This window comes from Oncorhynchus nerka, linkage group LG27 (assembly GCF_034236695.1).
Source record: "Oncorhynchus nerka isolate Pitt River linkage group LG27, Oner_Uvic_2.0, whole genome shotgun sequence".
Classification (NCBI taxonomy): domain Eukaryota; kingdom Metazoa; phylum Chordata; class Actinopteri; order Salmoniformes; family Salmonidae; genus Oncorhynchus; species Oncorhynchus nerka.
The window spans coordinates 67,212,850-67,240,528 of NC_088422.1; the positions used below are offsets into that span (position 1 = coordinate 67,212,850).

A 27,679-nucleotide genomic window follows, 5' to 3' on the forward strand; every position below is an offset into this window, starting at 1 on the left:
AGGAAAAGAACCTCTCACTCAATGTCAGCAAAACAAAAGAGATGATCGTGGACTTCAGGAAACAGCAAAGGGAGCACCCCTCATCCACATCGACGGGACAGCAGTGGAGGTGGAAAGTTTTAAGTTCCTCGGTGTATATATCACCGACAAACTGAAATGGTACATGCACACAGACAGTGTAGTGAAGAAGGCACAACAGCGCCTCTTCAACCTCCTGAGGATGCAAAAATGTGGCTTGTCACCGAAAACCCTTACTAAGTTTTACAGGTGCACAATCGAGAGCATCCTGTCGGACTGTTTCACCGCCTGGTATGGCAACTGCACCGCCCACAACCGCAGTGCTCTCCAAAGGGTGGTGCAGTCTGCGCAACGCATCACCGGGGGCAAACTACCTGCCTTCCAGGACACCTACAACACCACTGCCTGTTCACCCCGCTTCCATCCAGAAGGCGAGGTCAGTACAGGTGCATCAAAGCTGGGACAGAGAGATTGAAAAACAGCTTCTATCTCAAGGCCATCAGATTGTTAACAGCCACCACTAACACAGAGAGGCGGCTGCCTACCTACAGACTTGATATCATTGGCCACTTTAATAAATGGAACTCGTCACTTTAATAATGCCACTTTAATAATGTTTACATAGCTCGCATTACTGATCTCATATGTCTATACAGTATACTGTATCCATCACTATCTATTCTATACTATCTTTTGCATCTTAGCAGCTCTGTCACTGTTAGATATTAGGTTTTGTTGTGGAATTGTTAGATATTACCTGTTAGATACTGCGTCACTGTCGGATCTAGAAGCATAAGCATTCCGCTACACTTGCAATAACATCTGCTAACCATGTGTATGTGACCAATAAAAGTTGATTTTATTTGTATTAAAAGTACACTAAGTATAGCAAACATTAGGGACACCTTGTTTCCCAAATCGTCGGGGCATTGACTCTACAAGGTGTTGAAAGCGGCCCACAGGGATACTGGCCCATGTTGACTCCAATGTGTCCCACAGTTGTGTCAAGTTGGCTGGATGTCCTTTGGGTGGTGGACCATTCTTGATACACACGGGAAACCCAGCAGCATTGCAGTTCTTGACACAAACCGGTGCGTCCGGCACCTACTACCATATCCCGTTTAACAAATGACATCAATAAGGGATCATAGCTTTCACCTGGTCAGTTTATGTCATGTATACTCAGTGTATATGTATACCGAAACAAAGAAGCCTGTCACCGCCACATAAAGCAACAATTCCACTGGGGACAAGTACCTCTGCAGAAGAACTGACAACAGCTGTGCTAAGCAACATTTTCTTATTTTACGCACCAAGACAATGTTACACACCAACAGCTTAGACGGGGACTCTACCTCTGTACTCAACTAGAGGTTGTCTTGGGAGAGTGCAGTGGCAATGTGGCAGCCTCAGAGTGTAATCCTGTGTGGAGATAGGGGTATTTAATGGTGCAGCATAAGAGTGACACTGATACGGTTATTTAATGGCGGAGTAGAGGAGAGACACTGTAGAAAACAAGTGGGATTAGCAAGGACCTATAATCCTAATCAGAGACCTACTGGAGACAACAGGCCCAGAGGACCACAGGTCTCACACACAGATACAGACACACACACACACACCAGCACATACACACGTGCACACCCACTCACTATTTCCACATGACAGTCTGTCTCTATCGACAGACTTTCAAAGCACATGACTTAGTGTATGAACTAAAACATGCTGTACAGTGTTACCTAATACTGTAAATCCTTAATTCAACAGTAAATTCCAGTAAGTAAATAAAGGACAATCATATAGTTTGTGATGCAAAAACATTATGAACTACAACTTAAAGAGATCAGTCCGAGACGCCTCCTTCCCTCCCTCCCAGTGAGAGGGCCGAGGCAGCCGCCACAGCCAGTAATGAGCAGGCCAGAGACCCATTAAGCTGGAACAGTACTAGGCCCCAATGAAGCCCTGCTCCTAGCTCTCTCACTCTCAGAGTCTCCGTCTGGCTGCTGACTCCAGCACACTGCCCTGAGCACTACAACAACCCTGCTGCCTAGTGCCCAGGCTACACCAACCACAACTCCCCTTTCTTACTGGAACATGAGAGGCTGACTCCCCCACCACACTCTCTGACTCACTGGAGAAAAACTACACTCTTTGCAAGTCTCTTCTCAGGCAGGACCTCACCCTACTAAGTACCCCAGGGCTCCATTCTAGCTCTGGCTAGAGAAGGACAAACCCAACCAATTTTCCTGTCCGTTAAGTCACAACGTTCTAAATGTTCCTATTCTGTACGGTTTTCATTGTCTTTACTTTTTTTTGCACTGTTAAGAATATTCATTTGAGCTGTTGTTTTGTCTTCCTTGTAATTTATTTGAAGGGAATGACTAAAACCCCTGTTGAGCGTATTGTTTAGATGGCGGGGGAATTACACTTGGTGGTAGCTTTGATCTCTGGGTAATGGTGGGCTGTGGAGGGGGACAGGGGGACACCACCCACCGAGAGCTTGCACAGCAAGCAGAGTGGGCAGCAGGAGGGACAGCATGGTCTTCCTGAGGGTCTCGGCAGCACGGTTCAGCCTCGTCAGACACAGCACTGTGGAAACAAACACATAGGCATGATCCGATTCTCTCTGGCCCAATTCATTTAAATGTTACATTTCAGACAAGAAATCATCAAAAGAAAGACAGGGGAGTGCAAACAGCTACGGCTCATGTCAACTAAATCAAATGTCAACATTAAACCAGCGGTTGTGCTGTGGGAAATCCTGCAGGAGAGACGGAAAGACAGAGAGAGAGAGAGAGAGAGAGAGAGAGAGAGAGGGAAAGAGAGAGAGAGAGAGAGACAGAGAGAGAGAAAGATAAATAAAAGACAGAGGGGAGAGTGAGGGAGAGAGAGAAAGGCAGAGAGAGAGAGAGGAAGAGAGAGCTAGATTGTGACCTGTTGCCACAAGAAAAGTGCAACCATTGAAGAACAAACACCATTGTAAATACAACCCATATTTATTTTCTCCTTTGTACTTGAACTATTTGCACATAATATGACATTTGAAATGTGTTTATTCTTTTGGAACTTTTGTGAGTGTAATGTTGGCAATGTTAACATATGTTTCCCATGCCAATAAAGCCCTTAAATTGAAATTGAATTGATAGAGAGGGACAGATAGGGAGAGAGATAGGGAAGAGCGAGAGAGAGAGAGAGAGAGAGAGAGAGAGAGAGAGAGAGAGAGAGAGAGAAAGAGAGAGAATAAGAGAGCAGTACACAGTACTAGGCATTTCATTCAGGTCATTAAAGCTGAGTGAAGGGAACTTCCATTCTGACAGGAAACAACCGAGTTATTCGTCTAGTGGCTTCAGGACGCCCACCAGTGGGAAAACATTAGAACTCTACTGACTCCTACCACACAAAACTGTCTCCTGTCTTCCACCACTCTATTAGTGGGAGACGGCAGAGACACTATGTGTGTGTGTCTGTGTGTGTGTGTGTGTGTGTGTGTCAGGGTTTCCGTTAGCCAGTAATAGCTGGCTTTTGGCCTTAAAAAAAATAGAAAAGCCGAAAAATATATATATTTTTATTTCTTCATCTTTGAAATGCAAGAGAAAGGCCATCATATAATATTGCAGTTTAGGAGCAATTTAGATTTTGTCCACTAGATGGCAGACGTGTGCGTGCAAAGTTTCAGAATGATCCAGTGAAGCATTGCAATACTGGACAATATTTTGTTTCAATTCCGCCAAATTGGTCAATTGATGATATGGTAATACAACCTTTAAGTTGACACACTCCCAGGAATGTCATACATGATGGAGCATTAGCTTATACAGTTCACTAACTTTCACACATCTAGATGGCCGGGCAGAGTGGGTATATTTAGTATTTGCTATTTTATTAGGAACCCCATTAGCTGTTGCTAAAGCAGCAGCTACTCTTCCTGGAGCCAGAGACAGCAGAGGTTCAATCTGTAGAACCCAGTTCCTACATTTGAATATAAAACTTGATTTTATCAAACAAAACTACACTACATTTTATCTCTGGGACCCTATGGATGAAAATTCAGAGCAAGATTACTGAATGTAAGTACATTATTTATCTTCAGAGGTGTACGTATCAAACTAGTTGCCGTGATAAAAGTTTGTTGTTATTGTGCGCTCTCCTCAAACAATAGCATGGTATGTTTCCACTGTAATAGCTACTGTAAATTGGACAGTGCAGTTAGATTAACAAGAATGTAAGCTTTCTGCCCATATAATTGTTTGTTACTTACAACGTCATGCTAATCACATTAGCGCACGTTAGCTCAACCGTCCCGGTATAGGGACACCCGTAGTTATAACGTTTTGTTTTTGGACAATCATTTCCTCCTCCAGTTTAGATAAACGTCATATTCTATTTGTGTCTCCGATTCTCATATAGGCCCATGATATGGACAACGTCACTTTTATTGATCTGTTTGTCGGTGTCAGCAGAGTAGGCTACCCTGTAATTTGTCATATTAAAAAAGATTCTGCTAATGTCTCCAGTCATATACATTAAAGTGTAGAAGAAATGCATCAAATGTTTTTTTCCCCCATGCAATGAAATAAGAAACGTATCGGATATACCCTATAGCCCACGCCTCTAAACTATACGAGCTCAGCCGTGATTAACCGGTATTTTTTGCAAACAGGGATTTAAATTATATTATTATCCTAAATCATGACTATCCAATCTACTCATCACATTTCAAATATAGTAAGATATTTTACATAAATTTGCAAATGCAATGATGCATGGAATGCTTTATTATAAAGGTGCAGTTTTATGGTGAAAATATGCTTCCCCCAACTTGAAACTCACGCGCAGTCTATGCATAGGCTTGGGATTTGGCGGTTCGTTAGTCGTGTTGTTGGCTGAGGAAAAGTACATGTGGACAGTTATTCTAACATCTTCAAAGTGTGCGGTAAGAAGGACACGCGTTATTGCATCCTCGACTGGCATGTTCTGTTAAGATTAAATCCCGTAATCTAAATGTGATTTCTGTCATTCTGAGCACCGTGGGTGGACGCCCTAATCAGGTTGCGCACCCAATGCATATGGGTCAGGTAAATGTCTCAAAAGTCCGGTAAATTAAAATGCTGCAAGTCAAATGTCCGGGGCCACGTTTTCACAACGGAAACCCAGGATTTTGTGTGTGTGTGCACTAACAATGACCCACATAACATTGGGTAAGGAAAATGAGAATAAACACTATAAATGACAGCAGGGGCACAACAATCATGTGAATATAAACTTTTGGGGATACTGTACATAGACATAGACGGGACGGGTGGACACTGACCAACTAGTGAAATACTCCCATAAAGCCCCTGAAAGTACATGCAATATTAAAATAAAATACTAAAACTATCCAGTATACTATAATAGCACAGACCTCACAGACTGGACAATACTGATTATGATTAAAAGGATACTGTCTTCAAAAATTGAATTATGTGTATAGTTATTCTATTGCATATTGTGCCAGGTAAACAGAGATCTGTTTCCGCTCTGTTATTTAACTCCTCATTTCCCTTTGGCATATAGTATATCCTGTACTGTATTCTCCCTCAATACTCATGCCCTCTCCTGCCCGCTATTCTATCTCCCTCCCTTCCTGAATCCTGACACAGCTAGCATACCCTGCTGACAATCCCCAGAGAGAGAGAGAGGCTGTGAGGGGAGAATAAGGACTATAAGGGGTAATGCCAACTGGGTTCAACATGACGGCATGGTATCAGGTGGCTTGTGGGTAGGCAGGCTACAACATAAGCAGACAGCACAAAAGGGAATGGCACACTAAGATGTATGGTTAATGCAGCCTTCACCTATGGTGACCAGATTTGTCTGTCCACAAAGATGAAAAGTACTGCTATTAACAACGTTACTGAGATAGAACAAAACGAATCCCCACCAAATACTCCATCATAACCAATGTAAACATAGCCTACCTCTTACAGTTAGAGAGCTAAATGCATTTGTAATACATTAATTACAAACAGTTTCCAACTATCCAGGTTTGTGCATTGCCAAATGTTCCGATTCACATCAACACTGCTATGGTCACCAGCTTAATTCCTTGGCTTAGATGAAAACCTATGATGAAAGACTTTCCATGAAGTCTCCAGATGAGCTCAGCAGAAAGAAAGGATGTGGGAAGCAAGGTAATTTCCATAATAGGACTGTTCCCTGGACCCTGGCTGTCTGTCAGTCTATCTGTCAGTCTCTCTCTGGTCTGGACAGCTGTCCAGCAGGCAGCAGCAGCCAGCCCATAATTAATTTAGCACACTAGGACTAGGGAGCTCATCATCTAGAAATATTTGTCCTGATCACTGGCTTCAAGTTATTCATGGCAAGGCTGATGCATTGTATGTGTCATAACATACACTCATGGCATGCATAGAAAACATTACAACAAACAGATGACATACCTAAGAGCTTTTCATAGTCACAAGTCAAATTTCCTGACACACTGTTCAGTTCCTGTATAATTCAGCCCATATGAACTCAGACATTCTTGAGAATGACTGGTACGCAGTGTGAAAGACACTGTCTGTCGAGGCTGTCTGGTATTCCCATTTTTTGTATTGAATTACTCAACGTTATTTCCCTTCCCCCTGTCTACCTTCTACACCAGGACTGGTAAATCCCCCTTTTTCCTCACTCCCTGCACTACCCAACTTATTTTGGCCAGCTTAATGTCAGAGGTCAGACAGATCAAACTAATTTGACCACACCTGCAACACGAGACATGCATAAGGCAGGAATAATTCACTCGATCTTCACTCAGCAGATCCATTTACATTTGTTGTGGATATATAGGTTGTGGTATCACATACACACATGGTATTACCTAAACTTAAGGTGTTTGCTGGAGAAGTCTGATATTGCTCATACTTTTCCCTCCATTTTAAGTATCAAGTATTTCTCTTGTCTTTCCCCAACGTCAGTTATCATTTCCTCTGTAGCCAGCTTAGTATCAAAGATTATCGTATCTCTCCAGGATGCTGTACCTGCCAAGAAAGCCCAGCTGCTCTGCTCTGACAGTCATATGATAGACATCATCAGACCAGTGGTTCTGAAGCCCAGTCCTCTAACGCAGCATTGAACCACTGGTCTGATGACTCTACCCTCAAGGAGAAATGAAAAGCAAAGCCTTATATAGAAGTTGAGACATTGAGATATGGGTAAAGAAATTATAATTGCATTGTAACCCTCTGTAAAACAACAATGACATTACATTGGCTTGGTGAATGAACTTTTATTTGATAAAACCGATTCTAAGTGGGGAAAAAGTGACAAAGTAAAAGTACAAATTGTTGCTACAAGGAAATGAATGATAGGTACAGTATGTCATTGTTTGGGAGTCACTGAAAGTCCTAGACATCCAGGCAGATTGTGTCATTCTTGGTGGTGGTTACCTGTCATATTCTAGAACAGGGGTTCCCAAACCTTTTCACTCAGGCAGAATGGGGGAACACCCCTATTTGATCTGGACATTTCTAACAAGTTATAAATAGCTCTCTAAGGTCTGCAGTGACTGACATGATAAGAGGAAAACTGCTGATGCACTACCCAATTTTGAAATTGCACCTTGTATTTTGTACTATTAAAACAATCAGGAGTAAGTTGAAAGCCAGACTAAGTTAATTAAACACTCCACAGTTTAAGAACCTCTGTTCTAGAAGACCTTATCATATTTTATAATCCCCCAGGTTGTTTACCCTATGTTGCCCTGGGCCTGAACCTTTTCCCCCCTCCCATCTCTGTGATGGGGTAATGCTGCTGTGTGTTCCAAGTTCCAACCACAACGGTCCCAACAAATAGGAGACCACCCACTGGGCACAGATGTCAAATCAAATCAAATTTGATCAGTCACATGCTCCGAATACAACAGGTGTAGTAGACCTTACAGTGAGCCCCTAACCAACAATGCAGGTTAAAAAAAAATACAGGTAAGAATAAGAGATAAAAGTAACAAGTAATTAAAGAGCAGCAGTAAAAGAACAATAGCGAGACTATATAGAGGGGGGCACCGATACAGAGTCAATGTGGGGGGGCACCGGTTAGTCGAGGTAGTATGTACATGTAGGTAGTAGAGATGAAACGGTATGAAAATTTCATTTCACGGTTATAGTGACCAAAATGATCACGGTTATCAGTATTATCCAGGTGTTGTTCAAATGTGCTGGAAATTGTACTGATGCACACACTGAAATCATTTCACCAAGATTTATACTGAAATCCACCAAACAACAAATACAATTATTAGCACTATGCACTTTTTGTGTGCATAAACATTAAAATAATAACATAAACATTAAAGATGGCACCATGTGGCCATGAGAGGTAAAGGTTTCCCTAGTGCAGCTTTAAATGAACACAACCTTAAGTAAGCAAATCAAATAAACAAACAGCAACTAAAATTAGCAGCACTCACTTTGTAGTGAGGCACGGCAACCTTCCTCAGCCGCAGAAAGCCAGGCCTCTCAACAATTTGAAATGGCATCATGTCCTTTGCGATGTGATATGAACGGGCTGCAGTGAGGTCTTGAGCATTTTTTGATGTGGGTGCATAAGCAGCCTGCCTTTGAAATGCTTGATCAAGTGTGTCACAACCGTAGATGAGGAGCGACCAATAGCATCGCTGGGTTTGCCTGCTGCTCACCCACTCTGTAAACAAGGGAACAACTGTAGATGAGGAGCGACCAGTAGCATCGCTGGGTTTGCCTGCTGCACACCCACTCTGTAAAGAAGGGAACAACCGTAGATGAGGAGCGACCAGTAGCATCGCTGGGTTTGCCTGCTGCACACCCACTCTGTAAACAAGGGAACAACTGTAGATGAGGATCGACCAGTAGCATCGCTGGGTTTGCCTGCTGCACACCCACTCTGTAAAGAAGGGAACAACCGAATGATCCTGTATGTGATGTTGTGTTCTTAGTCTGAGATGGCGCCGACTGAGATGGCCGCCTCGCTTCGCGTTCCTAGGAAACTATGCAGTTTTTTGTTTTTTTACGTGTTATTTCTTACATTAGTACCCCAGGTCATCTTAGGTTTCATTACATACAGTCGGGAAGAACTACTGAATATAAGATCAGCGCCAACTCACCATCAGTACGACCAAGAATATGTTTTCCGCGACGCGGATCCGGTGTTCTGCCTTACAAACAGGACAACGGAATGGATCGCATGCAGCGACCCAAGGAAACGACTCCGAAAAAGAGGGAAACGAGGCGGTGTTCTGGTCAGACTCCGAAAAAGGGCACATCGCGCAGCACTCCCCAGCATTCTTCTTGCCAATGTCCAGTCTCTTGACAACAAGGTTGACGAAATCCGAGCAAGAGTAGCATTCCAGAGGACATCAGAGACTGCAACGTTCTCTGCTTCACAGAAACATGGCTAACTGGGAAGACGCAATCCGAGGCGGTGCAGCCAACGGGTTTCACCACGCATCGCGCCGACAGAAACAAACATCTTTCTGGTAAGAAGAGTGGCGGGCGTATGCCTCATGACTAACGAGACATGGTGTGATGAAGGAAACATACAGGAACTCAAATCCTTCTGTTCACCTGATTTAGAATTCCTCACAATCAAATGTAGACCGCATTATCTTCCAAGAGAATTCTCCTCGATTATAATCACAGCCGTATATATCCCCCCCAAGCAGACACATCGATGGCTCTGAACAAACTTTATTTAACTCTTTGCAAACTGGAAACCATTTATCCGGAGGCTGCATTCATTGTAGCTGGGGATTTTAACAAAGCTAATCTGAAAACAAGACTCCTAAATTTTACCAGCATATCGATTGCGCAACCAGGGGTGGTAAAACCTTGGATCATTGTTACTCTAACTTCCGCGACGCATATAAGGCCCTGCCCCGCCCCCTTTCGGAAAAGCTGACCACGACTCCATTTTGCTGATCCCTGCCTACAGGCAGAAACTTAAACAAGAGGCTCCCACGCTGAGGTCTGTCCAACGCTGGTCAGACCAAGCTGACTCCACACTCCAAGACTGCTTCCATCACGTGGACTGGGACATGTTTCGTATTGCGTCAGATGGAAATATTGACGAATACGCTGATTCGGTGTGCGAGTTCATTAGAACGTGCGTCGAAGATGTCGTTCCCATAGCAACGATAAAAACATTCCCAAACCAGAAACCGTGGATTGATGGCAGCATTCGCGTGAAACTGAAAGCGCGAACCACTGCTTTTAATCAGGGCAAGGTGTCTGGTAATATGTCCGAATATAAACAATGCAGCTATTCCCTCCGCAAGGCTATTAAACAAGCTAAGCGTCAGTACAGAGACAAAGTGGAATCTCAATTCAATGGCTCAGACACAAGAGGCATGTGGCAGGGTCTACAGTCAATCACGGACTACAAGAAGAAACCCAGCCCAGTCACGGACCAGGATGTCTTGCTCCCAGGCAGACTAAATCACTTTTTGCCCGCTTTGAGGACAATACAGTGCCACTGACACTGCCTGCAACGAAAACATGCAGTCTCTCCTTCACTGCAGCCGAGGTGAGTAAGACATTTAAACGTGTTAACCCTCGCAAGGCTGCAGGCCCAGACGGCATCCCCAGCCGCGCCCTCAGAGCATGCGCAGACCAGCTGGCCGGTGTGTTTACGGACATATTCAATCAATCCCTATACCAGTCTGCTGTTCCCACATGCTTCAAGAGGGCCACCATTGTTCCTGTTCCCAAGAAAGCTAAGGTAACTGAGCTAAACGACTACCGCCCGTAGCACTCACTTCCGTCATCATGAAGTGCTTTGAGAGACTAGTCAAGGACCATATCACCTCCACCCTACCTGACACCCTAGACCCACTCCAATTTGCTTACCGCCCAAATAGGTCCACAGACGATGCAATCTCAACCACACTGCACACTGCCCTAACCCACCTGGACAAGAGGAATACCTATGTGAGAATGCTGTTCATCGACTACAGCTCGGCATTCAATACCATAGTACCCTCCAAGCTCGTCATCAAGCTCGAGACCCTGGGTCTCGACCCGCCCTGTGCAACTGGGTACTGGACTTCCTGACGGGCCGCCCACAGGTGGTGAGGGTAGGCAACAACATCTCCTCCCCGCTGATCCTCAACACGGGGCCCCACAAGGGTGCGTTCTGAGCCCTCTCCTGTACTCCCTGTTCACCCACGACTGCGTGGCCATGCACGCCTCCAACTCAATCATCAAGTTTGCGGACGACACAACAGTGGTAGGCTTGATTACCAACAACGACGAGACGGCCTACAGGGAGGAGGTGAGGGCCCTCGGAGTGTGGTGTCAGGAAAATAACCTCACACTCAACGTCAACAAAACTAAGGAGATGATTGTGGACTTCAGGAAACAGCAGAGGGAACACCCCCTATCCACATCGATGGATCAGTAGTGGAGAGGGTAGCAAGTTTTAAGTTCCTCGGCATACACATCACAGACAAACTGAATTGGTCCACTCACACTGACAGCGTCGTGAAGAAGGCGCAGCAGCGCCTCTTCAACCTCAGGAGGCTGAAGAAATTCGGCTTGTCACCAAAAGCACTCACAAACTTCTACAGATGCACAATCGAGAGCATCCTGGCGGGCTGTATCACCGCCTGGTACGGCAACTGCTCCGCCCTCAACCGTAAGGCTCTCCAGAGGGTAGTGAGGTCTGCACAACGCATCACCGGGGCAAACTACCTGCCCTCCAGGACACCTACACCACCCGATGTTACAGGAAGGCCATAAAGATCATCAAGGACATCAACCACCCAAACCACTGCCTGTTCACCCCGCTATCATCCAGAAGGCGAGGTCAGTACAGGTGCATCAAAGCTGGGACCGAGAGACTGAAAAACAGCTTCTATCTCAAGGCCATCAGACTGTTAAACAGCAATCACTAACATTGAGTGGCTGCTGCCAACACACTGTCATTGACACTGACCCAACTCCAGCCACTTTAATAATGGGAATTGATGGGAAATGATGTAAATATATCACTAGCCACTTTAAACAATGCTACCTTATATAATGTTACTTACCCTACACTATTCATCTCATATGCATATGTATATACTGTACTCTAGATCATCGACTGCATTCTTATGTCACTAGCCACTTTAACTATGCCACTTTGTTTACTTTGTCTACATACTCATCTCATATGTATATACTGTACTCGATACCATCTACTGTATGCTGCTCTGTACCATCACTCATTCATATATCCTTATGTACATATTCCTTATCCCCTTACACTGTGTATAAGACAGTAGTTTTGGAATTGTTAGTTAGATTACTTGTTGGTTATCACTGCATTGTCGGAACTAGAAGCACAAGCATTTCGCTACACTCGCATTAACATCTGCTAACCATGTGTATGTGACAAATAAAATTTGATTTGATTTGATTTGAACCGTAGATGAGGAGCGACCAGTAGCATCGCTGGGTTTGCCTGCTGCACACCCACTCTGTAAAGAAGGGAACAACTGTAGATGAGGAGCGACCAGTAGCATCGCTGGGTTTGCCTGCTGCACACCCACTCTGTAAAGAAGGGAACAACTGTAGATGAGGAGCGACCAGTAGCATCACTGGGTTTGCCTGCTGCACGCCCACTCTGTAAACAAGGGAACAACTGTAGATGAGGAGCGACCAGTAGCATCGCTGGGTTTGCCTGCTGCACACCCACTCTGTAAACAAGGGAACAACTGTAGATGAGGAGCGACCAGTAGCATCGCTGGGTTTGCCTGCTGCACGCCCACTCTGTAAAGAAGGGAACAACCGTAGATGAGGAGCGACCAATAGCATCACTGGGTTTGCATGCTGCTCACCCACTCTGTAAAGAAGGGAACAACCGTAGATGAGGAGCGACCAGTAGCATCGCTGGGTTTGCCTGCTGCACGCCCACTCTGTAAACAAGGGAACAACTGTAGATGAGGAGCGACCAATAGCATCACTGGGTTTGCCTGCTGCTCACCCACTCTGTAAAGAAGGGAACAACCGTAGATGAGGAGCGACCAGTAGCATCGCTGGGTTTGCCTGCTGCACGCCCACTCTGTAAACAAGGGAACAACTGTAGATGAGGAGCGACCAGTAGCATCGCTGGGTTTGCCTGCTGCACACCCACTCTGTAAAGAAGGGAACAACCGTAGATGAGGAGCGACCAGTAGCATCGCTGGGTTTGCCTGCTGCACGCCCACTCTGTAAACAAGGGAACAACTGTAGATGAGGAGCGACCAGTAGCATCGCTGGGTTTGCCTGCTGCACGCCCACTCTGTAAAGAAGGGAACAACTGTAGATGAGGAGCGACCAGTAGCATCGCTGGGTTTGCCTGCTGCACACCCACTCTGTAAACAAGGGAACAACTGTAGATGAGGAGCAACCAGTAGCATCGCTGGGTTTGCCTGCTGCACACCCACTCTGTAAACAAGGGAATAGCAAATGTATTATTATTATTATTATTATTATTGGTGTTGTTACATTATAATTATTCACTTACACACACACAGTCTATGTTCTGTGTTGCATTGAGTATATGCAATGACCCCATGCATAAATATGAGTCTTAAGAAGGCAGTGATAGTAATTGCAATGAGCCCAACAATTGACATAAATAGAGGAGTCTTGAATAGGAGTCTATTCTCCTGTTGGAACACTTTAAACACCAAGTCGACGTCTACAGGATTTGAATTGAACATAATATTTTGCTAGGTGACTAAACTACATAACGTGGTATCGTGTGCACTGGGCGAAGAGTCCGCAGACTCACACTGCATACATCAGCAGAATAACGTACAGTGTTTTTACAAGAGTAGGTAACACTGAAAGCTTCAGTTTACATTATTGACAAGCTATTAGCAAGTTAAACAGACAAACCATGGCATTTTCCCCCATTCCAAAGTCCCCACATCATGCATTGAGCTAAAAGTGAACTTACCTTGCATTCACTATAAAGTAGTGCGTGGTGGTCACGAAGCTGACTCAAGAGATTTGAAGTGTTGCCCACTTTCGCAGTGATTTGTTTTGCATGTTCTGCAGACAGGGTGACCATCTTCAATTTTCCCTCAGCACTCTTGTAAAACCCAAAATACGACCACACTTCCGATTTGGTCCTCTTAGAAGGCTGAAAAAACTCCAGAGCGCTGTCAATGCCCTCTGCTGTGTTTTCACACAAAACTATTATTTCAATTTCAAACGGTAATACTAATCGCTGAGAATTTTAATATGGTTTATCGTGAAACCGGTAAACCGTTTCATCCCAAGTAGGTAGAGTTATTAAAGTGACTATGCATAGATGACAACAGAGTAGCAGTGGTGTAAAGAGGGAGAGGGGGGGGTGATGCATATAGTCTAGGTAATTGACTAAATGTTCAGGAGTCTTATGGCTTGGGGGTAGAAGCTGTTTAGAAGCCTCTTGGACCTAGACTTGGTGCTCCGGTACCACTTGCTGTGCGGTAGCAGAGAGAACAGTCTATGACTAGGGTGGCTGGAGTCTTTGACAAATTTTAGGGCCTTCCTCTGACACCACCTGGTATAGAGGTCCTGGATGGTAGGAAGCTTGGCCCCAGTGATGTACTGGGCCACTCACACTACCCTTTGTTGTGCCTTGCGGTCGGAGGACGAGCAGTTGCCATACAAGGCAGTGATGCAACCAGTGATGCTCTCGATGGTGCAGCTATAGAACCTTTTGAGGATCTCAGGACCCATGGCAAATCTTTTTAGTTTCCTGAGGAGGATAAGGATTTGTCGTGTCCTCTTCACGACTGTCTTGGTGTTTTTGGACCATTCTAGTTTGTTGGTGATGTGGACACCAAGGAACTTGAAGCTCTCAACCTGCTCCACTACAGCCCTGTCGATGAGAATGGGTGCGTGCTCGGTCCTCCTTTTCCTGTAGTCCACAATCATCTCCTTAGTCTTGGTTAAGTTGAGGGATAGGTTGTTATTCTGGCACCACACGGCCTGGTCTCTGACCTCCTCCCTATAGGCTGTCTCATTGTTGTCTGTGATCAGGCCTACTACTGTTGTGTTGTCTGCAAACTTAATGATGGTGTTGGAGTCATGCCTGGCCATGCAGTCGTGGGAGAACAGGGAGTACAGGAGGGGCCTGAGCACGCACCCCTGTGGAGCTCCAGTGTTGAGGATCAGTGTGGCAGATGTGTTGCTACCTACTCTCAGCACCTGGGGGCGGCCCGTCAGGAAGTCCAGGATCCAATAGCAGAGGGAGGTGTTTAGTCCCAGGGTCCTTAGCTTAGTGATGAGCTTTGAGGGTACTATGGTGTTGAACGCTGAGCTGTAGTCAATGAATAGCATTCTCACATAAGTGTTCCTTTTGTCCAGGTGGGAAAGTGCAGTGTGTAATGCAATAGAGATTGCGTCATCTGTGGATCTGTTTGGGCGGTATGCAAATTGGAGTGGGTCTAGGGTTTCTGGGATAATGGTGTTGATGTGAGCCATTACCAACCTTTCAAAGCACTTTATGGCTACGGACGTGAGTACTATGGGTCTGTAGTCATTTAGGCAGGTTGCCTTTGTGTTCTTGGGCACAGGGATTATGGTGGTCTGCTTGAAACATGTTGGTCTTACAGACTCAATCAGGGACATCTTGAAAATGTCAGTGAAGACACCTGCCAGTTGGTCAGCACATGCCCGGAGCACACGCCATGGTAATCCGTCTGGCCCCGCAGCCTTGTGTATGTTGACCTGTTTAAAGGTCTTACTCACGTCGGCTACGGAGAGCGTGATCACACAGTCGTCCGGAACAGCTGATGCTCTCATGCATACCTCAGTGTTGCTTGTCTCGAAGCGAGCATAGAAGTGATTTAGCTCGTCTGGTAGGCACGTGTCACTGGGCAGCTCGCAGCTGTGTTTCCCTTTGTAGTCTGTAATAGTTTGCAAGCCCTGCCACATAAGACGAGCGTCGGAGCCGGTGTCGTATGATTGAATCTTAGCCCTGTATTGACGCTTTGTCTGTTTGATGGTTCGTCGCAAGGCATAGCAGGATTTCTTGTAAGCTTCCGGGTTATAGTCCCGTACCTTGAAAGCGGCAGCTCTACCCTTTAGCTCAGTGTGAATGTTGCCTGTAATCCATGACTTCTGGTTGGGGTATGTACGTACAGTCACTCGATGCACTTATTGATAAAGCCAGTGACTGATATGGTGTACTCCTCAATGCCATCGGAAGAATCCCAGAACATGTTCCAGTCTGTGGTAGCAAAACAGTCCTGTAGTTTAGCATCTGCTTCATCTGACCACTTTTTTATAGCCCGAGTAACTGGTGCTTCCTGCTTTAATTTTTGGTTGTTATCAGGAATCAGGAGGATATAGTTTTGGTCGGATTTACCAAATGGAGGGCGAGGGAGAGCTTTGTACACGTCTCTGTGTGGGGGGTACAGGTGATCTAGATTTTTTTTCCCTCTGGTTGCACATTTAACATGTTGATAGCAATCTGGTAGACCTGATTTGAGTTTCCCTTAATTAAAGTGTCTGGCCACTACGAGCGCCGCCTCTGGGTGATTGGTTTTCTGTTTGCTTATTTCCTTATACAGCTGACTTAGTGCGGTCTTAGTGCCAGCATCTGTCTTTGGTGGTAAATAAACAGCCACGAAAAGTATAGCTGAGAACTCTCTAGGCAAGTAGTGTGGCCTGCAATTTATCACAATATACTCTACTTCAGGCGAGCAATATCTAGAGACTTCCTTAGATTTCGTGCACCAGCTGTTGTTTACAAATATGCACAGACCGCCCCCCTCGTCTGCTATTCTGTCTTGCCGGTGCAGCATATATCCCACTAGCTGAATATCCATGTCGTCATTCAGCCACGATTCCATGAAACATATGATATTAGTTTTTGATGTCCTGTTGGTAGGATATTTGTGATCGTACCCTGTCTAATTTATTGTCCAATGATTGCACGTTGGCGAGTAGTATTTACGGTAACGGCAGCTTTCCCAGTCGCCTTCTCCAGGTCCTCTGTCCTCTGTACCTGCATCGCTTCCTCTTGCAAATAACGGGGATGTCAGTCCTGTGGTGTGTTTGGAGAAAATCTTGTGTGTCGTCTCTGTTGTAGAAAAAATCTTTGTCTAATCCGAGGTGAGTGATCGCTGTCCTGAAATTCTCTTTTTTGCCGTAAGATACGGTTGCAGAAACACTATGTACAAAGTAAGTTACAAATAATGCGAAAAAACCCACATATAATAGCACAATTGGTTGGGCGCCCGTAAAACTGCTGCCATTTCTTCTGGCGCCAGTTTCAAGCTTTACAGTCTATAATTAAGTTTGGAGCAGTGGGTGCTCCTCAGAAGAGGAAGGGGAGGTCCATCCTACTCAGTGAATTTCAGATAAATAAAAATAGTGAAACATTAAAAAGTTATTATTTTTTAGATACAACTATACTAAATATATTCAAGTTACCAAATTACTGATGAAAAACACAATGAAGGTCTACAATAGCCTCATAAGCACTCTCAGGGGTAGCACCACGGTGTAGTCGTAGGACAGCTATTTCCTCCTACTCTGGGTACATTGACTTCAGTACAAAACCTAGAAGGCTTAAGGTTCTCATCACCTTCTATAGACTTACAGTACAGAGTAGAGGTCGACCGATTAATCGGAATGGCCAATTAATTAGGGCCGATTTCAAGTTTTCATAATCGGAAATCTGTATTTTTGGACACCGATTTGGCCGATTTGTTTTTTTTTACACCTTTATTTAACTAGGCAAGTCAAATTCTTATTTTCAATGACGGCCTAAGAACGGTGGGTTAACTGCCTGTTCAGGGGCAGAACGACAGATTTTTACCTTGTCAGCTCCAGGATTCAATCTTGCAACCTTACAGTTAACTAGTCCAACTCTCTAAATACCTGCCTCTCAATGCACTCCACGAGGAGCCTGCCTGTTACACGAATGCAGTACGGAGCCAAGGTAAGTTGCAAGCTAGCATTAAACTTATCTTATAAAAAACAATCAATCAATCAATCATAATCACTAGTTAACAACACATGGATGATGATATTACTAGTTTATCTAGCGTGTCCTGCATTGCATATAATCGATGCAATGCAGGGGGATGATTTAACAAAAGCGCATTTGTGAAAAAAGCACAATCGTTGCATGACTGTACCTAACCATAAACACCAATGCCTTTCTTAAAATCAATACACAGAAGTTTATATTTTTGAACCTGCATATTTAGCTAAAAGAAATCCAGGTTAGCAGGCAATATTAGCCAGGTGAAATTGTGTCACTTCTCTTGCGTTCATTGCACGCAGAGTCAGGGTATATGCAACAGTTTGGGCAGCCTGGCTCATTGCGAAACAATTTGCCAGAATTTTACGTAATTATGACATAACATTGAAGGTTGTGCAATGTAACAGGAATATTTAGACTTATGGATACCACCCGTTAGATAAAATACCGAACAGTTCCGTATTTCACTGAAATAATAAACGTTTTGTTTTCTAAATGAGAGTTTCCGGATTCGACCATATTAATGACCAAAGGCTCGTATTTCAGTGTGTTATTATGTTATAATTAAGTCTATTATTTGATATTTGATAGAGCAGTCTGACTGGGCGATGGTAGGCAGCAGCAGGCGTTCATTCAAACAGCACTTTCGTGTGTTTTGCCAGCAGCTCTTCGCAATGCTTATGACATCAGGCCTATCAACTCCCGAGATTAGGCTGGTGTAACCAATGTGAAATGGCTAGCTAGTTAGCGGGGTGCGTGCTAATAGCGTTTCAATCGTCACTCGCTCTGTGACTTGGAGTAGTTGTTCCCTTGCTCTGCAAGGACCGCGGCTTTTGTGGAGCGATGGGTTACGCTGCTTCGAGGGTGGCTGTTATCGATGTGTTCCTGGTTCGAGCCCAGGTAGGGGCAAGGAGAGGGATGGAAGCTATACTGTTACACTGGCAATACTAAAGTGCCTATAAGAACATCCAATAGTCAAAGGTATATGAAATACAAATGGTATAGATAGAAATAGTCCTACAAATACTATAACTACAACCTAAAACCTCTTACCTTGGAATATTGAAGTCTCATGTTAAAAGAAACCACCAGCTTTCATATGTTCTCATGTTCTGAGCAAGGAACTTAAACGTTAGCTTTTTTACATGGCACATATTGCACTATTACTTTCTTCTCTAACACTATGTTTTTGCATTATTTAAACCAAATTGAACATGTTTCATTGTTTATTTGAGGCTAAATGGATTTTTATTGATATATTATATTAAGTTAAAATAAGTGTTCATTCAGTATTGTTGTAATTGTCATTATTACAAATAAATAAATAAAAATCGTCCGATTAATCGGAATCGTCTTTTTTGGTCCTCCAATAATCGGTATCGGAATCGGCGTTGAAAAATCATAATCGGTCGACCTCTAGTACACAGTTATTATGACAACTTGCGGAGGATGTCCTTCAACCTATCAGAGCTCTTGCAGCATGAACTGACCTGTTGTCCACTCAATCAAAGGATCAGAAAATGAATCTAGTACTGAAATCATAAGCTACCGCTAGCTAGCAGTGGAGTGAAAAAATATGGTGAGTAGTTGACTCAAAGAGAGCAATAAAGACAATAGTTGAACAGTTTTGACCAAATTAATTTCTTCAAAAATTAAGAAAGAGCATCAGAGAGAGATACCTATATTTTGTTGTATTTTTTGACCTTCACTTTCACTTACTTAGCTAGCTAATGCAGCTAGCTAATGCAGCTAGCTAATTTAGCCTACTCAAACACCTGGCTCTAACAGAGCAATGGTATTTATGTTACCTAGCTAGCTATGGCTATCCAACACTGGAACTCTTCCAAGTCAAGGTATGCTTTCGGTTTTGATCATTTATTGCCACCAGGGCACGCTGGTGTAACTGCTAAATTTGCTGACTGTACAATGTACTGCAAGATTGTAGCAGGTTTACTAGTAGCTATGTTGGCTATGACGTTAGCTAATATGGTGACAACGAAGTAGGCTGTGTGTAGCGGTTATGGTTTGGCTTGGAAAGGTTTTATTGCCTGGTCACAGACAGCTGTTGTGTTGTGCACAGAAATCCACAAGCAAAGTGAAAAGATGAGATGAGGAAAGTGGGTAGATGCGAGAAGGAATTATACAATGAGAAAAGTAATGATGCTGTTTGTATGTGGCTGCTATGAAAGTGAACTGTGTGTGCGGGTGATGAGAGGTGTACTCATTCCGCCAATTAAGTTGAAAAACATTTCTTAAACGGAAGCAAGCAGAACGAAATGGGGATAAATCTACCTGAATTTGTCTGTTTCATTTAAGAAGAGATCTAGGTAAGTGCTTTGGTAAAATGTGATATACAAAACCGCCATTGGGACATTAACTTACTGAGACTTAAATCAAAGTTACTTAACAGTGTATTAATTGTTAATGAGTTTCTTAAACGAGTCTATTGTCTTTTGTTCGAATAAGATACAGTAGTAGCCATATATCCAATCATGCGGCGTTTCTGCTTAATTCACTCCAGCTGTTGCTTACATCTGCAAGCACAACGAAATGTTCGTGGCTCATTCTCAAAATCAACAGAAAATCGAAACGACGCGTTATTACATGGTTACTACACCACGTTTCACTTAATTTTCTCTGACTAATGTAAATAAGAAATTGTGTGAAAACTTACCATGTTAGGGGAACGCAACTTATGAATCACCAACCATCCAGCGGCAGTGATTTGTTAGACAAAATAATCGCTAATAGTGTTCCCTTAAACCCTTTTGACTTGACAAAGTAATGGTTCGGCTACAGGAATTGAAAAACCTTACATTCAGCAGGATTCATTCGATTCTAAGAAACCACTCCCATACGGTGCTTTGTCCAGTATGATGTCACGCGTACGACAAAAGTGTTTGCCCCCCGACCCCCACCACTGAGTAATGTTAACCCTTTATTTAAATGTTGTATTATTTAACCTTTATTTAACCCTTTAAGTTGAAGGCAAGCATACAGTATATTAAACACCTGTGGTGCTCGTCAATTTTCATATTCTATAATATTTTGTACATCTCAAATTCTTCATACACAACTATATCGTTTTGAATATACTAAGGCTAATAATAATATGTGTGATACCTTGATTACACATTTTTGTCTGGTGAAGGGTCATATGCTTTGATGAAAATAACAAACTGGATAGGCAATAGTGTTGTATGAACTAGATGCCATTGTTGCCATTTTCAATAAATGTCACTACAACAAAGAGAGCTGGTTTTACACTGCAAGAATATTCACTCTTTGTCCCAGACATGTAGGCTGGATAGCTGTGTTGGAAAGAACATCCTGAGCCAATGCATTCAGCAGGAAAAGTCATCTGGGTATTTTGAGACATTAAGGTTTCCTGCTTTTCTCCTCAACAGCTCCTCTGTTATTATTACGTTTTGATACTCCAAGAACACATTAGACACTATCACTTCAAAGGATGTTATTTCGCTACACCCGCAATAACATCTGCTAAATATGTGTATGTGACCAATTAAATGTGATATGATTTGATTTTGATTTGATGGGCTCTGCTGATCTCAGCTGTGTGAGAAATTATGCTGGATGCAAATAATGAACCCTTCTGCACCTAAATGCATAACACAATCTTACATCTGAATCCTGTCTGACTCCTGATGCTTCACACCCTCCTGACAAGACCTTGGAGTCCATCACCTTACAAATTGTTACTTTCGTTTTCAATATCACATTTAATTGTTATTTCCTAACAACAACAAGGAACATTTTTATTTCAAATTATGTTTTGATAAAAGCCTAAAAATCATTCCGTTTTTTTGTTTCATCTTGGGGGCAAAATGACTCCAGCTGGTAATAATCATGTAAAATATGTTGGAAGTTTGAGGGTTGAAATAATTTGATAATGGCATAGAAAAGTTGGAAAGTAGGCTTTGCGGCCCAATAACTGACCTAATGTGCAACAAGGGGTGTGGAGGGTCTTGAAATTGCTGTAGAAAATGTATAGTAAGTTAGAATTGCTACATCTACATTGCAGTTGTTGCATTTTGCTTCAGAAAGGACCGTGATAGCAGATAAATTATACATTCGCCATCAGATTTTCCATCAATGCTCCTTATGGGACACATCACTGCACTCTATACTCCACTGTAATCTGGTCATCTCTGTGTATCTGTCACAAGACACACTGTTTGATGCTTATTTATAAAAATCCTCTTAGGCCTCACTCCCCCATATCTGAGATATCTGCTGTAGCCTTCATCCACCACATACAACACCCGTTCTGCCAGTCACATTCTGTTAAAGGTTCCCACACATCCCTGGGTCGCTCTGCAACAAACAAGCTGCAACAACAAACGAGCTGCGACAAACACTCAAACTAGTCGGTTTTATCTCAATCTCTTCATTCAATCATGTTCAGTTGACAGTTGTGGCTGCTTTGTGTGATGTATTGTTATCTCTACCTTCTTGCCCTTTGTGCTATTATCTCTTCCCAATAATGTGTGTACCATGTTTTGTGCTGCTACCATGTTGGGTTGCTACCATGTTGTTGTTATGTTGTGTTGCTACCATGCTGTGTTGTCATGTGTTGCTGCCTTGCTATGTTGTTGTCATAGGTCTCTCTTTATGTAGTGTTGTGTTGTCTCTCTTGTTGTGATGTGTGTTTTGTCCTATATTTATATTGTATTCATTTTTTATTTTAAATCCCAGGCCCGTCTCCGCAGGAGGCCGTCATTGTAAATAAGAATTTGTAAATAAGAATATTAACTGACTTGCCTAGTTAAATAAAGGTTCCATAAAATAAAAAATACATTTTGCCATCATGTATATTCCATTACTTCCGCCTTGGTCAGCGTGATTGTGGACCACGTGAATAACACGGAAGCAGATCGTGTCAACAAAGCAAATCGTGAGTCTGCAGTACAATTTTGCAACGAGTTTCATGTAAATCCATTCGTGGATTTTATACGTTTTAGTGGATGCCATACGAACGTTATTTTTGAAAACTTCATCCAAACGGTCTTTACTTGCTAAAAATGTTCATGCCTAATGTTAGTGGCATTATAGAAGCGATAGCTAGCTTGCTAGCTTAATGGCTAATAGCTAACGTTAGCTGTGCATATCAGAAGATTAGACATTACTTATCCAAACTTTAGCTAGTTTTAGATTCGTGAATGTGGTGCTGACTTCACTATGTTACCAATGTAGATTGTCGTTGTTCCTGTCTAGCAACAACTCATGATGTCGGAGTGGCACCTGTCATTGAAGCTGGTGGATCAGCCCAAATCCACCTTCCACTTCCCTGAGACTATGCCTGGAGACGTGTCTCCCGGCGGGTACCGAGTCTCTACTCTGAAACAGCTCGTTGCAGCACAGCTTCCTGATTCCCTACCGGACCCCGAACTCATAGGTTTGCATTGCATAAGTAAACAACTCACACGTCAACTAACTTAGCTAACTTCTGTACTGTATTTATGATTTGTGTCTAAAAGTGTTTTTGTTTTTTTCATATGTCAGAGCTGGTACACTGTGGTCGCAAGTTGAAGGACGACCTGACTTTAGACTCCTGTGGGATCCAGCCTGGATCCACCCTGCACATCCTCAAAAGGACCTGGCCTGAACCAGAAATCAATCCAGGTGGGTTTTGGCAGACTAACTCTAACCCTCTTAGAAGCGCCATGTCACTAGACATTTTCATGTATAAGGTTACTTCTATAAAGAACCATAGGCATTTATCTATCCTGTCTTTCTCCCTTTGTCTGTAGAGCCAGTGAACAGGACGACTGCAGCCAGGGAGTTCCGTGTGCTGCAGGCAGCCCTCCACTCCAACTCCACCTACAGAGACTCGGTAATAACATTGTTATGGTGTTGCGAATGAAAATGTTGGGTCCAAAACGATTGACAACCTTGATAAAGATGAGCAATAATGAATTTATAAAATACACTGAACAAAAATATAAACACAACATGTAAAGTGTTGGTTTCACCTCCACCTCTTTAGGGAATACCTAGGATAGGATAAAGTAATCCTTCTCACCCCCCCTTAAAAGATTTAGATGCACTATTGTAAAGTGTCTGTTCCACTGGATGTCATAAGGTGAATGCACCAATTTGTAAGTCGCTCTGGATAAGAGCGTCTGCTAAATGACTTAAATGTAAATGTAATGTTTCATGAGCTGAAATAAAAGATCCCAGAAATGTGCACAAAAAGCTTATTCCTCAAATGTTGTGAACAAATTTGTTTACATCCCTGTTAGTGAGCATTTCTCCTTTGCCAAGATAATCCATCCACCTGACAGGTGTGGCATGTCAAGAAGCTGATTAAACAGCATGATCATTACACAGGTGCACCTTGTGCTGGGGACAATAAATGGCCACTCTAAAATGTGCAGTTGTCACAACCCAATCCGACATAATGCTCTGCCCCATGTCGCAAGGATCTGTACACAATTCCTGAAAGTTGAAAATGTCCCAGTTCTTTCATGGCCTGCATACTCACCTTGCATACTCACCAGACATGTCACCCATTGAGCATGTTTGGGATACTCTCGATCGACGTGTAAGACAGTGTGTTCCAGTTCCCGCCAATATCCAGCAACTTCGCACAATCATTGAAGAGGAGTGAGACAACATGCCACAATCAACAACCTGATCAACTCTGTGTTACGCTGCATGAGGCAAATGGTGGTCACATCAGATAGTGACTGGTTTTCTGAGCCAAGCCCCTACCTTTTTTAAAGATATTTGTGACCAACAGATGCATATCTGTATTCCCAGTCATATGAAATTCATAAACTCATTAGGCTCTGATCTATTTCAATTGACTAATGTCCTTATATGAACTGTAACTCAGTAAAATCTTTGAAATTGTTGAGTGTTGGGTTTATATTTTTGTTCAGTATAAATAATTAAAATACTGAGCTTTATTTTATGCTCAAAAGAATGGGAAAGTTATATTATTTTATACAAATACAATTGGTCAGATAAAGATAGTTTGTTGAATTAGTAATACTTTGTTTCTCAAAAGGTAGTGTTCAAAATTATTGACACCCCTAAAAATTGTTATAAATAAAGTAGTCAAAGGTGTAGTATTTGGTCCCATATTCCTAGCTCGCAATGACTATATCAAGCTTGTGTTTAATGCATTTGCAGTTTGTTTTGGTTGTGTTTTAGAGTATTTTGTGCCCATTTGCAATGAATGGTAAATAATGTAGTGTCATTATGGAGTCACTTTTTTATTGTAAATAAGAATAGAATATGTTTCTAAACACCTCTACATTAATGTGGACTATACCATGATTACAGATAATCCTGAATGAATTGTGAATAGTTATGAGTGAGAAAGTTAGAGGGTCAAAGATCATACCCCCAGGACATGCTAACCTTCACCATTACCAATAACAGTGGAGGTTAGCATGTCTTGGGGGTAAGATCTTTGACCCTCTGTAACTTTCTCACTCATAACTATTCACAATTCATTCAGGATTACCCGTAATCATCTCATCATTATTCATGATTGTTACTTGTTAAATAAGAATATATTTATCTAGGCAATTGTATTAGTATAAAACAATATAATTTCACAATTTTTTTATTTAACATACAATATAGCTCAGTATTTGAATGATTTACTTTATACGGTCATTATTGCTCTTCTTTATCAAGGGTGTCAATAATTTCGGACCCCACTGTATATAACGTCATTTGCTTCCCCAGGTGTTTAAGATGCTGACTAATAAGGAGTCTCTAGATCAGATCATTGTGGCCACGCCAGGGCTGAGATCTGACCCGGTAGCGCTAGGCAAGTACTGATTAGCTCTGCCCGTTATGACATGACATCATCCTAACCATGTCACCAAGGAGGTTATGTCTTACAATGCTATTCTTCTGAATCTTGCAGGAGTGCTTCAAGACAAAGATCTATTTGTGCAATTCACAGACCCGAACATGCTGGATGTGTAAGTGTTTTTGTTCCATATACTGTAGAATGACTTTGTCATACCATGTTGTGAATGACTAACTCTACTGTGGATTTGTAACATTAGGGATAATACAAAGTATTAAATGTTTTGCTTTGCAGGTTGATCAGTTCTCACCCAGCCTTGGTCAATGCCATCATCCTGGTCCTCCACTCAGTGGCTGGCAGCATGCCTGCTCAGTCCAGCGCCGGCTCCTCCCGCAACGTCTCCTCCAGCTCCTACAGTGACATGCCAGGTGAGTATCACACTGGTGTGGACACTACAGGGTCGTGTTCAATAGGGCAGACCGTAAATGTTTTTGTTTGCAACGGGAAACAAAAATCTCTGATCTTATTGGACAAGGTTAGGGTAGCACCTATCTGTTTCATCCTTTTTCAAAACGTTTAGTCCCTACTGAACACGACACAGTAATGGCCACATCAGTCTGTCATTCACCATCACAAATACTGGAACATGTATGACATTTGCTTTGTCTTGTCTGCAGGAGGTTTTATGTTTGAGGGCATGTCTGATGACGATGAAGATTTCCAATCGGTGAGTCAATCTAGCTGGATTGAGATTTAAAATGTAAATATAGATGTATAGCTAACACCATTGCTATGTGTGTAACTAGGGAAATCCGGCAGGCCCATCCAACCGAACCGGGGGCCCAGCAGGAATGCGGCCTGTGTCCCTTGGCCATAGTGGAGCTACAGGCCCTCGACCCATAACACAGAGTGAGCTGGCCACTGCCCTGGCCCTGGCCAGTACTCCTGAGAGCAGTGCTGTTACTCCCACTGCAGGGGCTCAGGTAAAGAATGGCCCATACTCCTCCCTCAACACATACAAACACACTCCTCTACCAGTGACACAGAGCAGACACTTTCGCTTCTAGCTGCGTGCCCTTTGTTCTGTGTTGCAGCAGGACCCCTCATCTGGAGTGCCTCCCATGCCAGCAGGGACTCCTGTCAGCAATGACCTTTTCAGCCAGGCACTGCAGCAGGCTCTACAGGCCTCCAGCATGTCCGGCATGTCCTCTCTGCAGGTCAGTCTCTTCTCCTTTCCCCCTCTCCTTTATTCTCTCCTTTCCCTCTCCTCTCACTTTGCTACAGGAGCCGCGAGGACAGACCAGATCCACAGGTCTCGACCTTTAAAGGACAACACTGTGGATAGAAGCTGTGCTGTTAATCATAATGCCTGGAGCAATGGCACTCGCTGCGTTTCTATTTGGTCTCTCTCTAGCTGGAGTAATGACAGCCTAAACCTCAATGTGTCTGACTGTCTGTTTGCCAGTAGTTTTAAGGCTAGCTTTATTCTACTGTCTTATAGGGGCGTTGGCAGTCCCAGCTGCAGCAGCTGAGAGACATGGGGATCCAGGATGAGGAGCTGATGTTACGGGCGCTGCAGGCTACAGACGGGGACATCCAGTCAGCTCTGGAGCTCATCTTCGCTGGAGGGCCAAGACTCTGAGCCAAGCCAGGGCCCTGAGAGAGGAGAGTGCAGGGGGAAACGTCTCTACACAGACCCAAGCTGATGGCTCTGGTCATTCTGCCATTAGGCTGTGATATGGACACTTATATGGACACAATGCTTCAGACATGAAGACCTCATTACTACTCCTCTACCCTTTCATACACAGCCTAAATGTAACAACCTTTAAATGGCTGGCAAAACATTTCTTATTTTTGTTTTGGACTTGTAATAAAGATAAACATGTACCTTATCTA

General features: G+C 43.3%; 2 protein-coding genes across 8 annotated transcripts in view; one reads left to right on the top strand and one right to left on the bottom strand.

The window, feature by feature from the left end:
- Positions 1 to 20,851, bottom strand: part of LOC115112186 (CD276 antigen-like) — a 79,682-nt gene extending 58,831 nt beyond the window's left edge. For 3 of the 4 annotated variants that reach the window (XM_029639050.2, XM_029639049.2, XM_029639051.2), the window contains exons 1-2: positions 20,663 to 20,846; positions 2,512 to 2,607 (exon numbers count right to left, since the gene is read on the bottom strand). In XM_029639050.2, the coding sequence (XP_029494910.1) occupies positions 2,512 to 2,557 (46 nt within the window). In that variant the 5' untranslated portion in view covers positions 2,558 to 2,607; positions 20,663 to 20,846. Of the gene's footprint in view, positions 1 to 2,511; positions 2,608 to 20,662 lie in introns of all 4 variants that reach the window. The other variant, XM_065011910.1, reaches the window with a different exon arrangement.
- Positions 4,901 to 27,679, top strand: LOC115111108 (ubiquitin-like protein 7). 4 transcript variants are annotated; one of them, XM_065011908.1, is made up of 11 exons: positions 4,901 to 4,951; positions 23,224 to 23,404; positions 23,512 to 23,631; positions 23,760 to 23,842; positions 25,711 to 25,795; positions 25,895 to 25,952; positions 26,075 to 26,208; positions 26,458 to 26,507; positions 26,587 to 26,763; positions 26,875 to 26,997; positions 27,282 to 27,679. In XM_065011908.1, the coding sequence occupies exons 1-11, from the start codon at positions 4,916 to 4,918 to the stop codon at positions 27,420 to 27,422; spliced, it is 1,188 nt and encodes a 395-aa protein (XP_064867980.1). In that variant the 5' UTR covers positions 4,901 to 4,915; the 3' UTR covers positions 27,423 to 27,679. The 4 variants fall into 4 exon arrangements, with proteins under 4 accessions (XP_064867980.1, XP_064867981.1, XP_029492846.1 ...); XM_065011909.1 differs by having other exon boundaries at positions 26,878 to 26,997; XM_029636986.2 differs by lacking the exon at positions 4,901 to 4,951 and adding an exon at positions 22,812 to 22,903.

Bases quoted from the DNA above. Each gene is read 5' to 3' on its own strand.
- LOC115111108 (XM_065011908.1), top strand. From the start codon at position 4,916: ATGTGGACAGTTATTCTAACATCTTCAAAGTGTGCG. The intron at 23,632-23,759 runs GTGGGTTTTGGC...CTTTGTCTGTAG, and splicing joins TGAACCAGAAATCAATCCAG to AGCCAGTGAACAGGACGACT. The intron at 26,508-26,586 runs GTGAGTCAATCT...GTGTGTAACTAG, and splicing joins ACGATGAAGATTTCCAATCG to GGAAATCCGGCAGGCCCATC.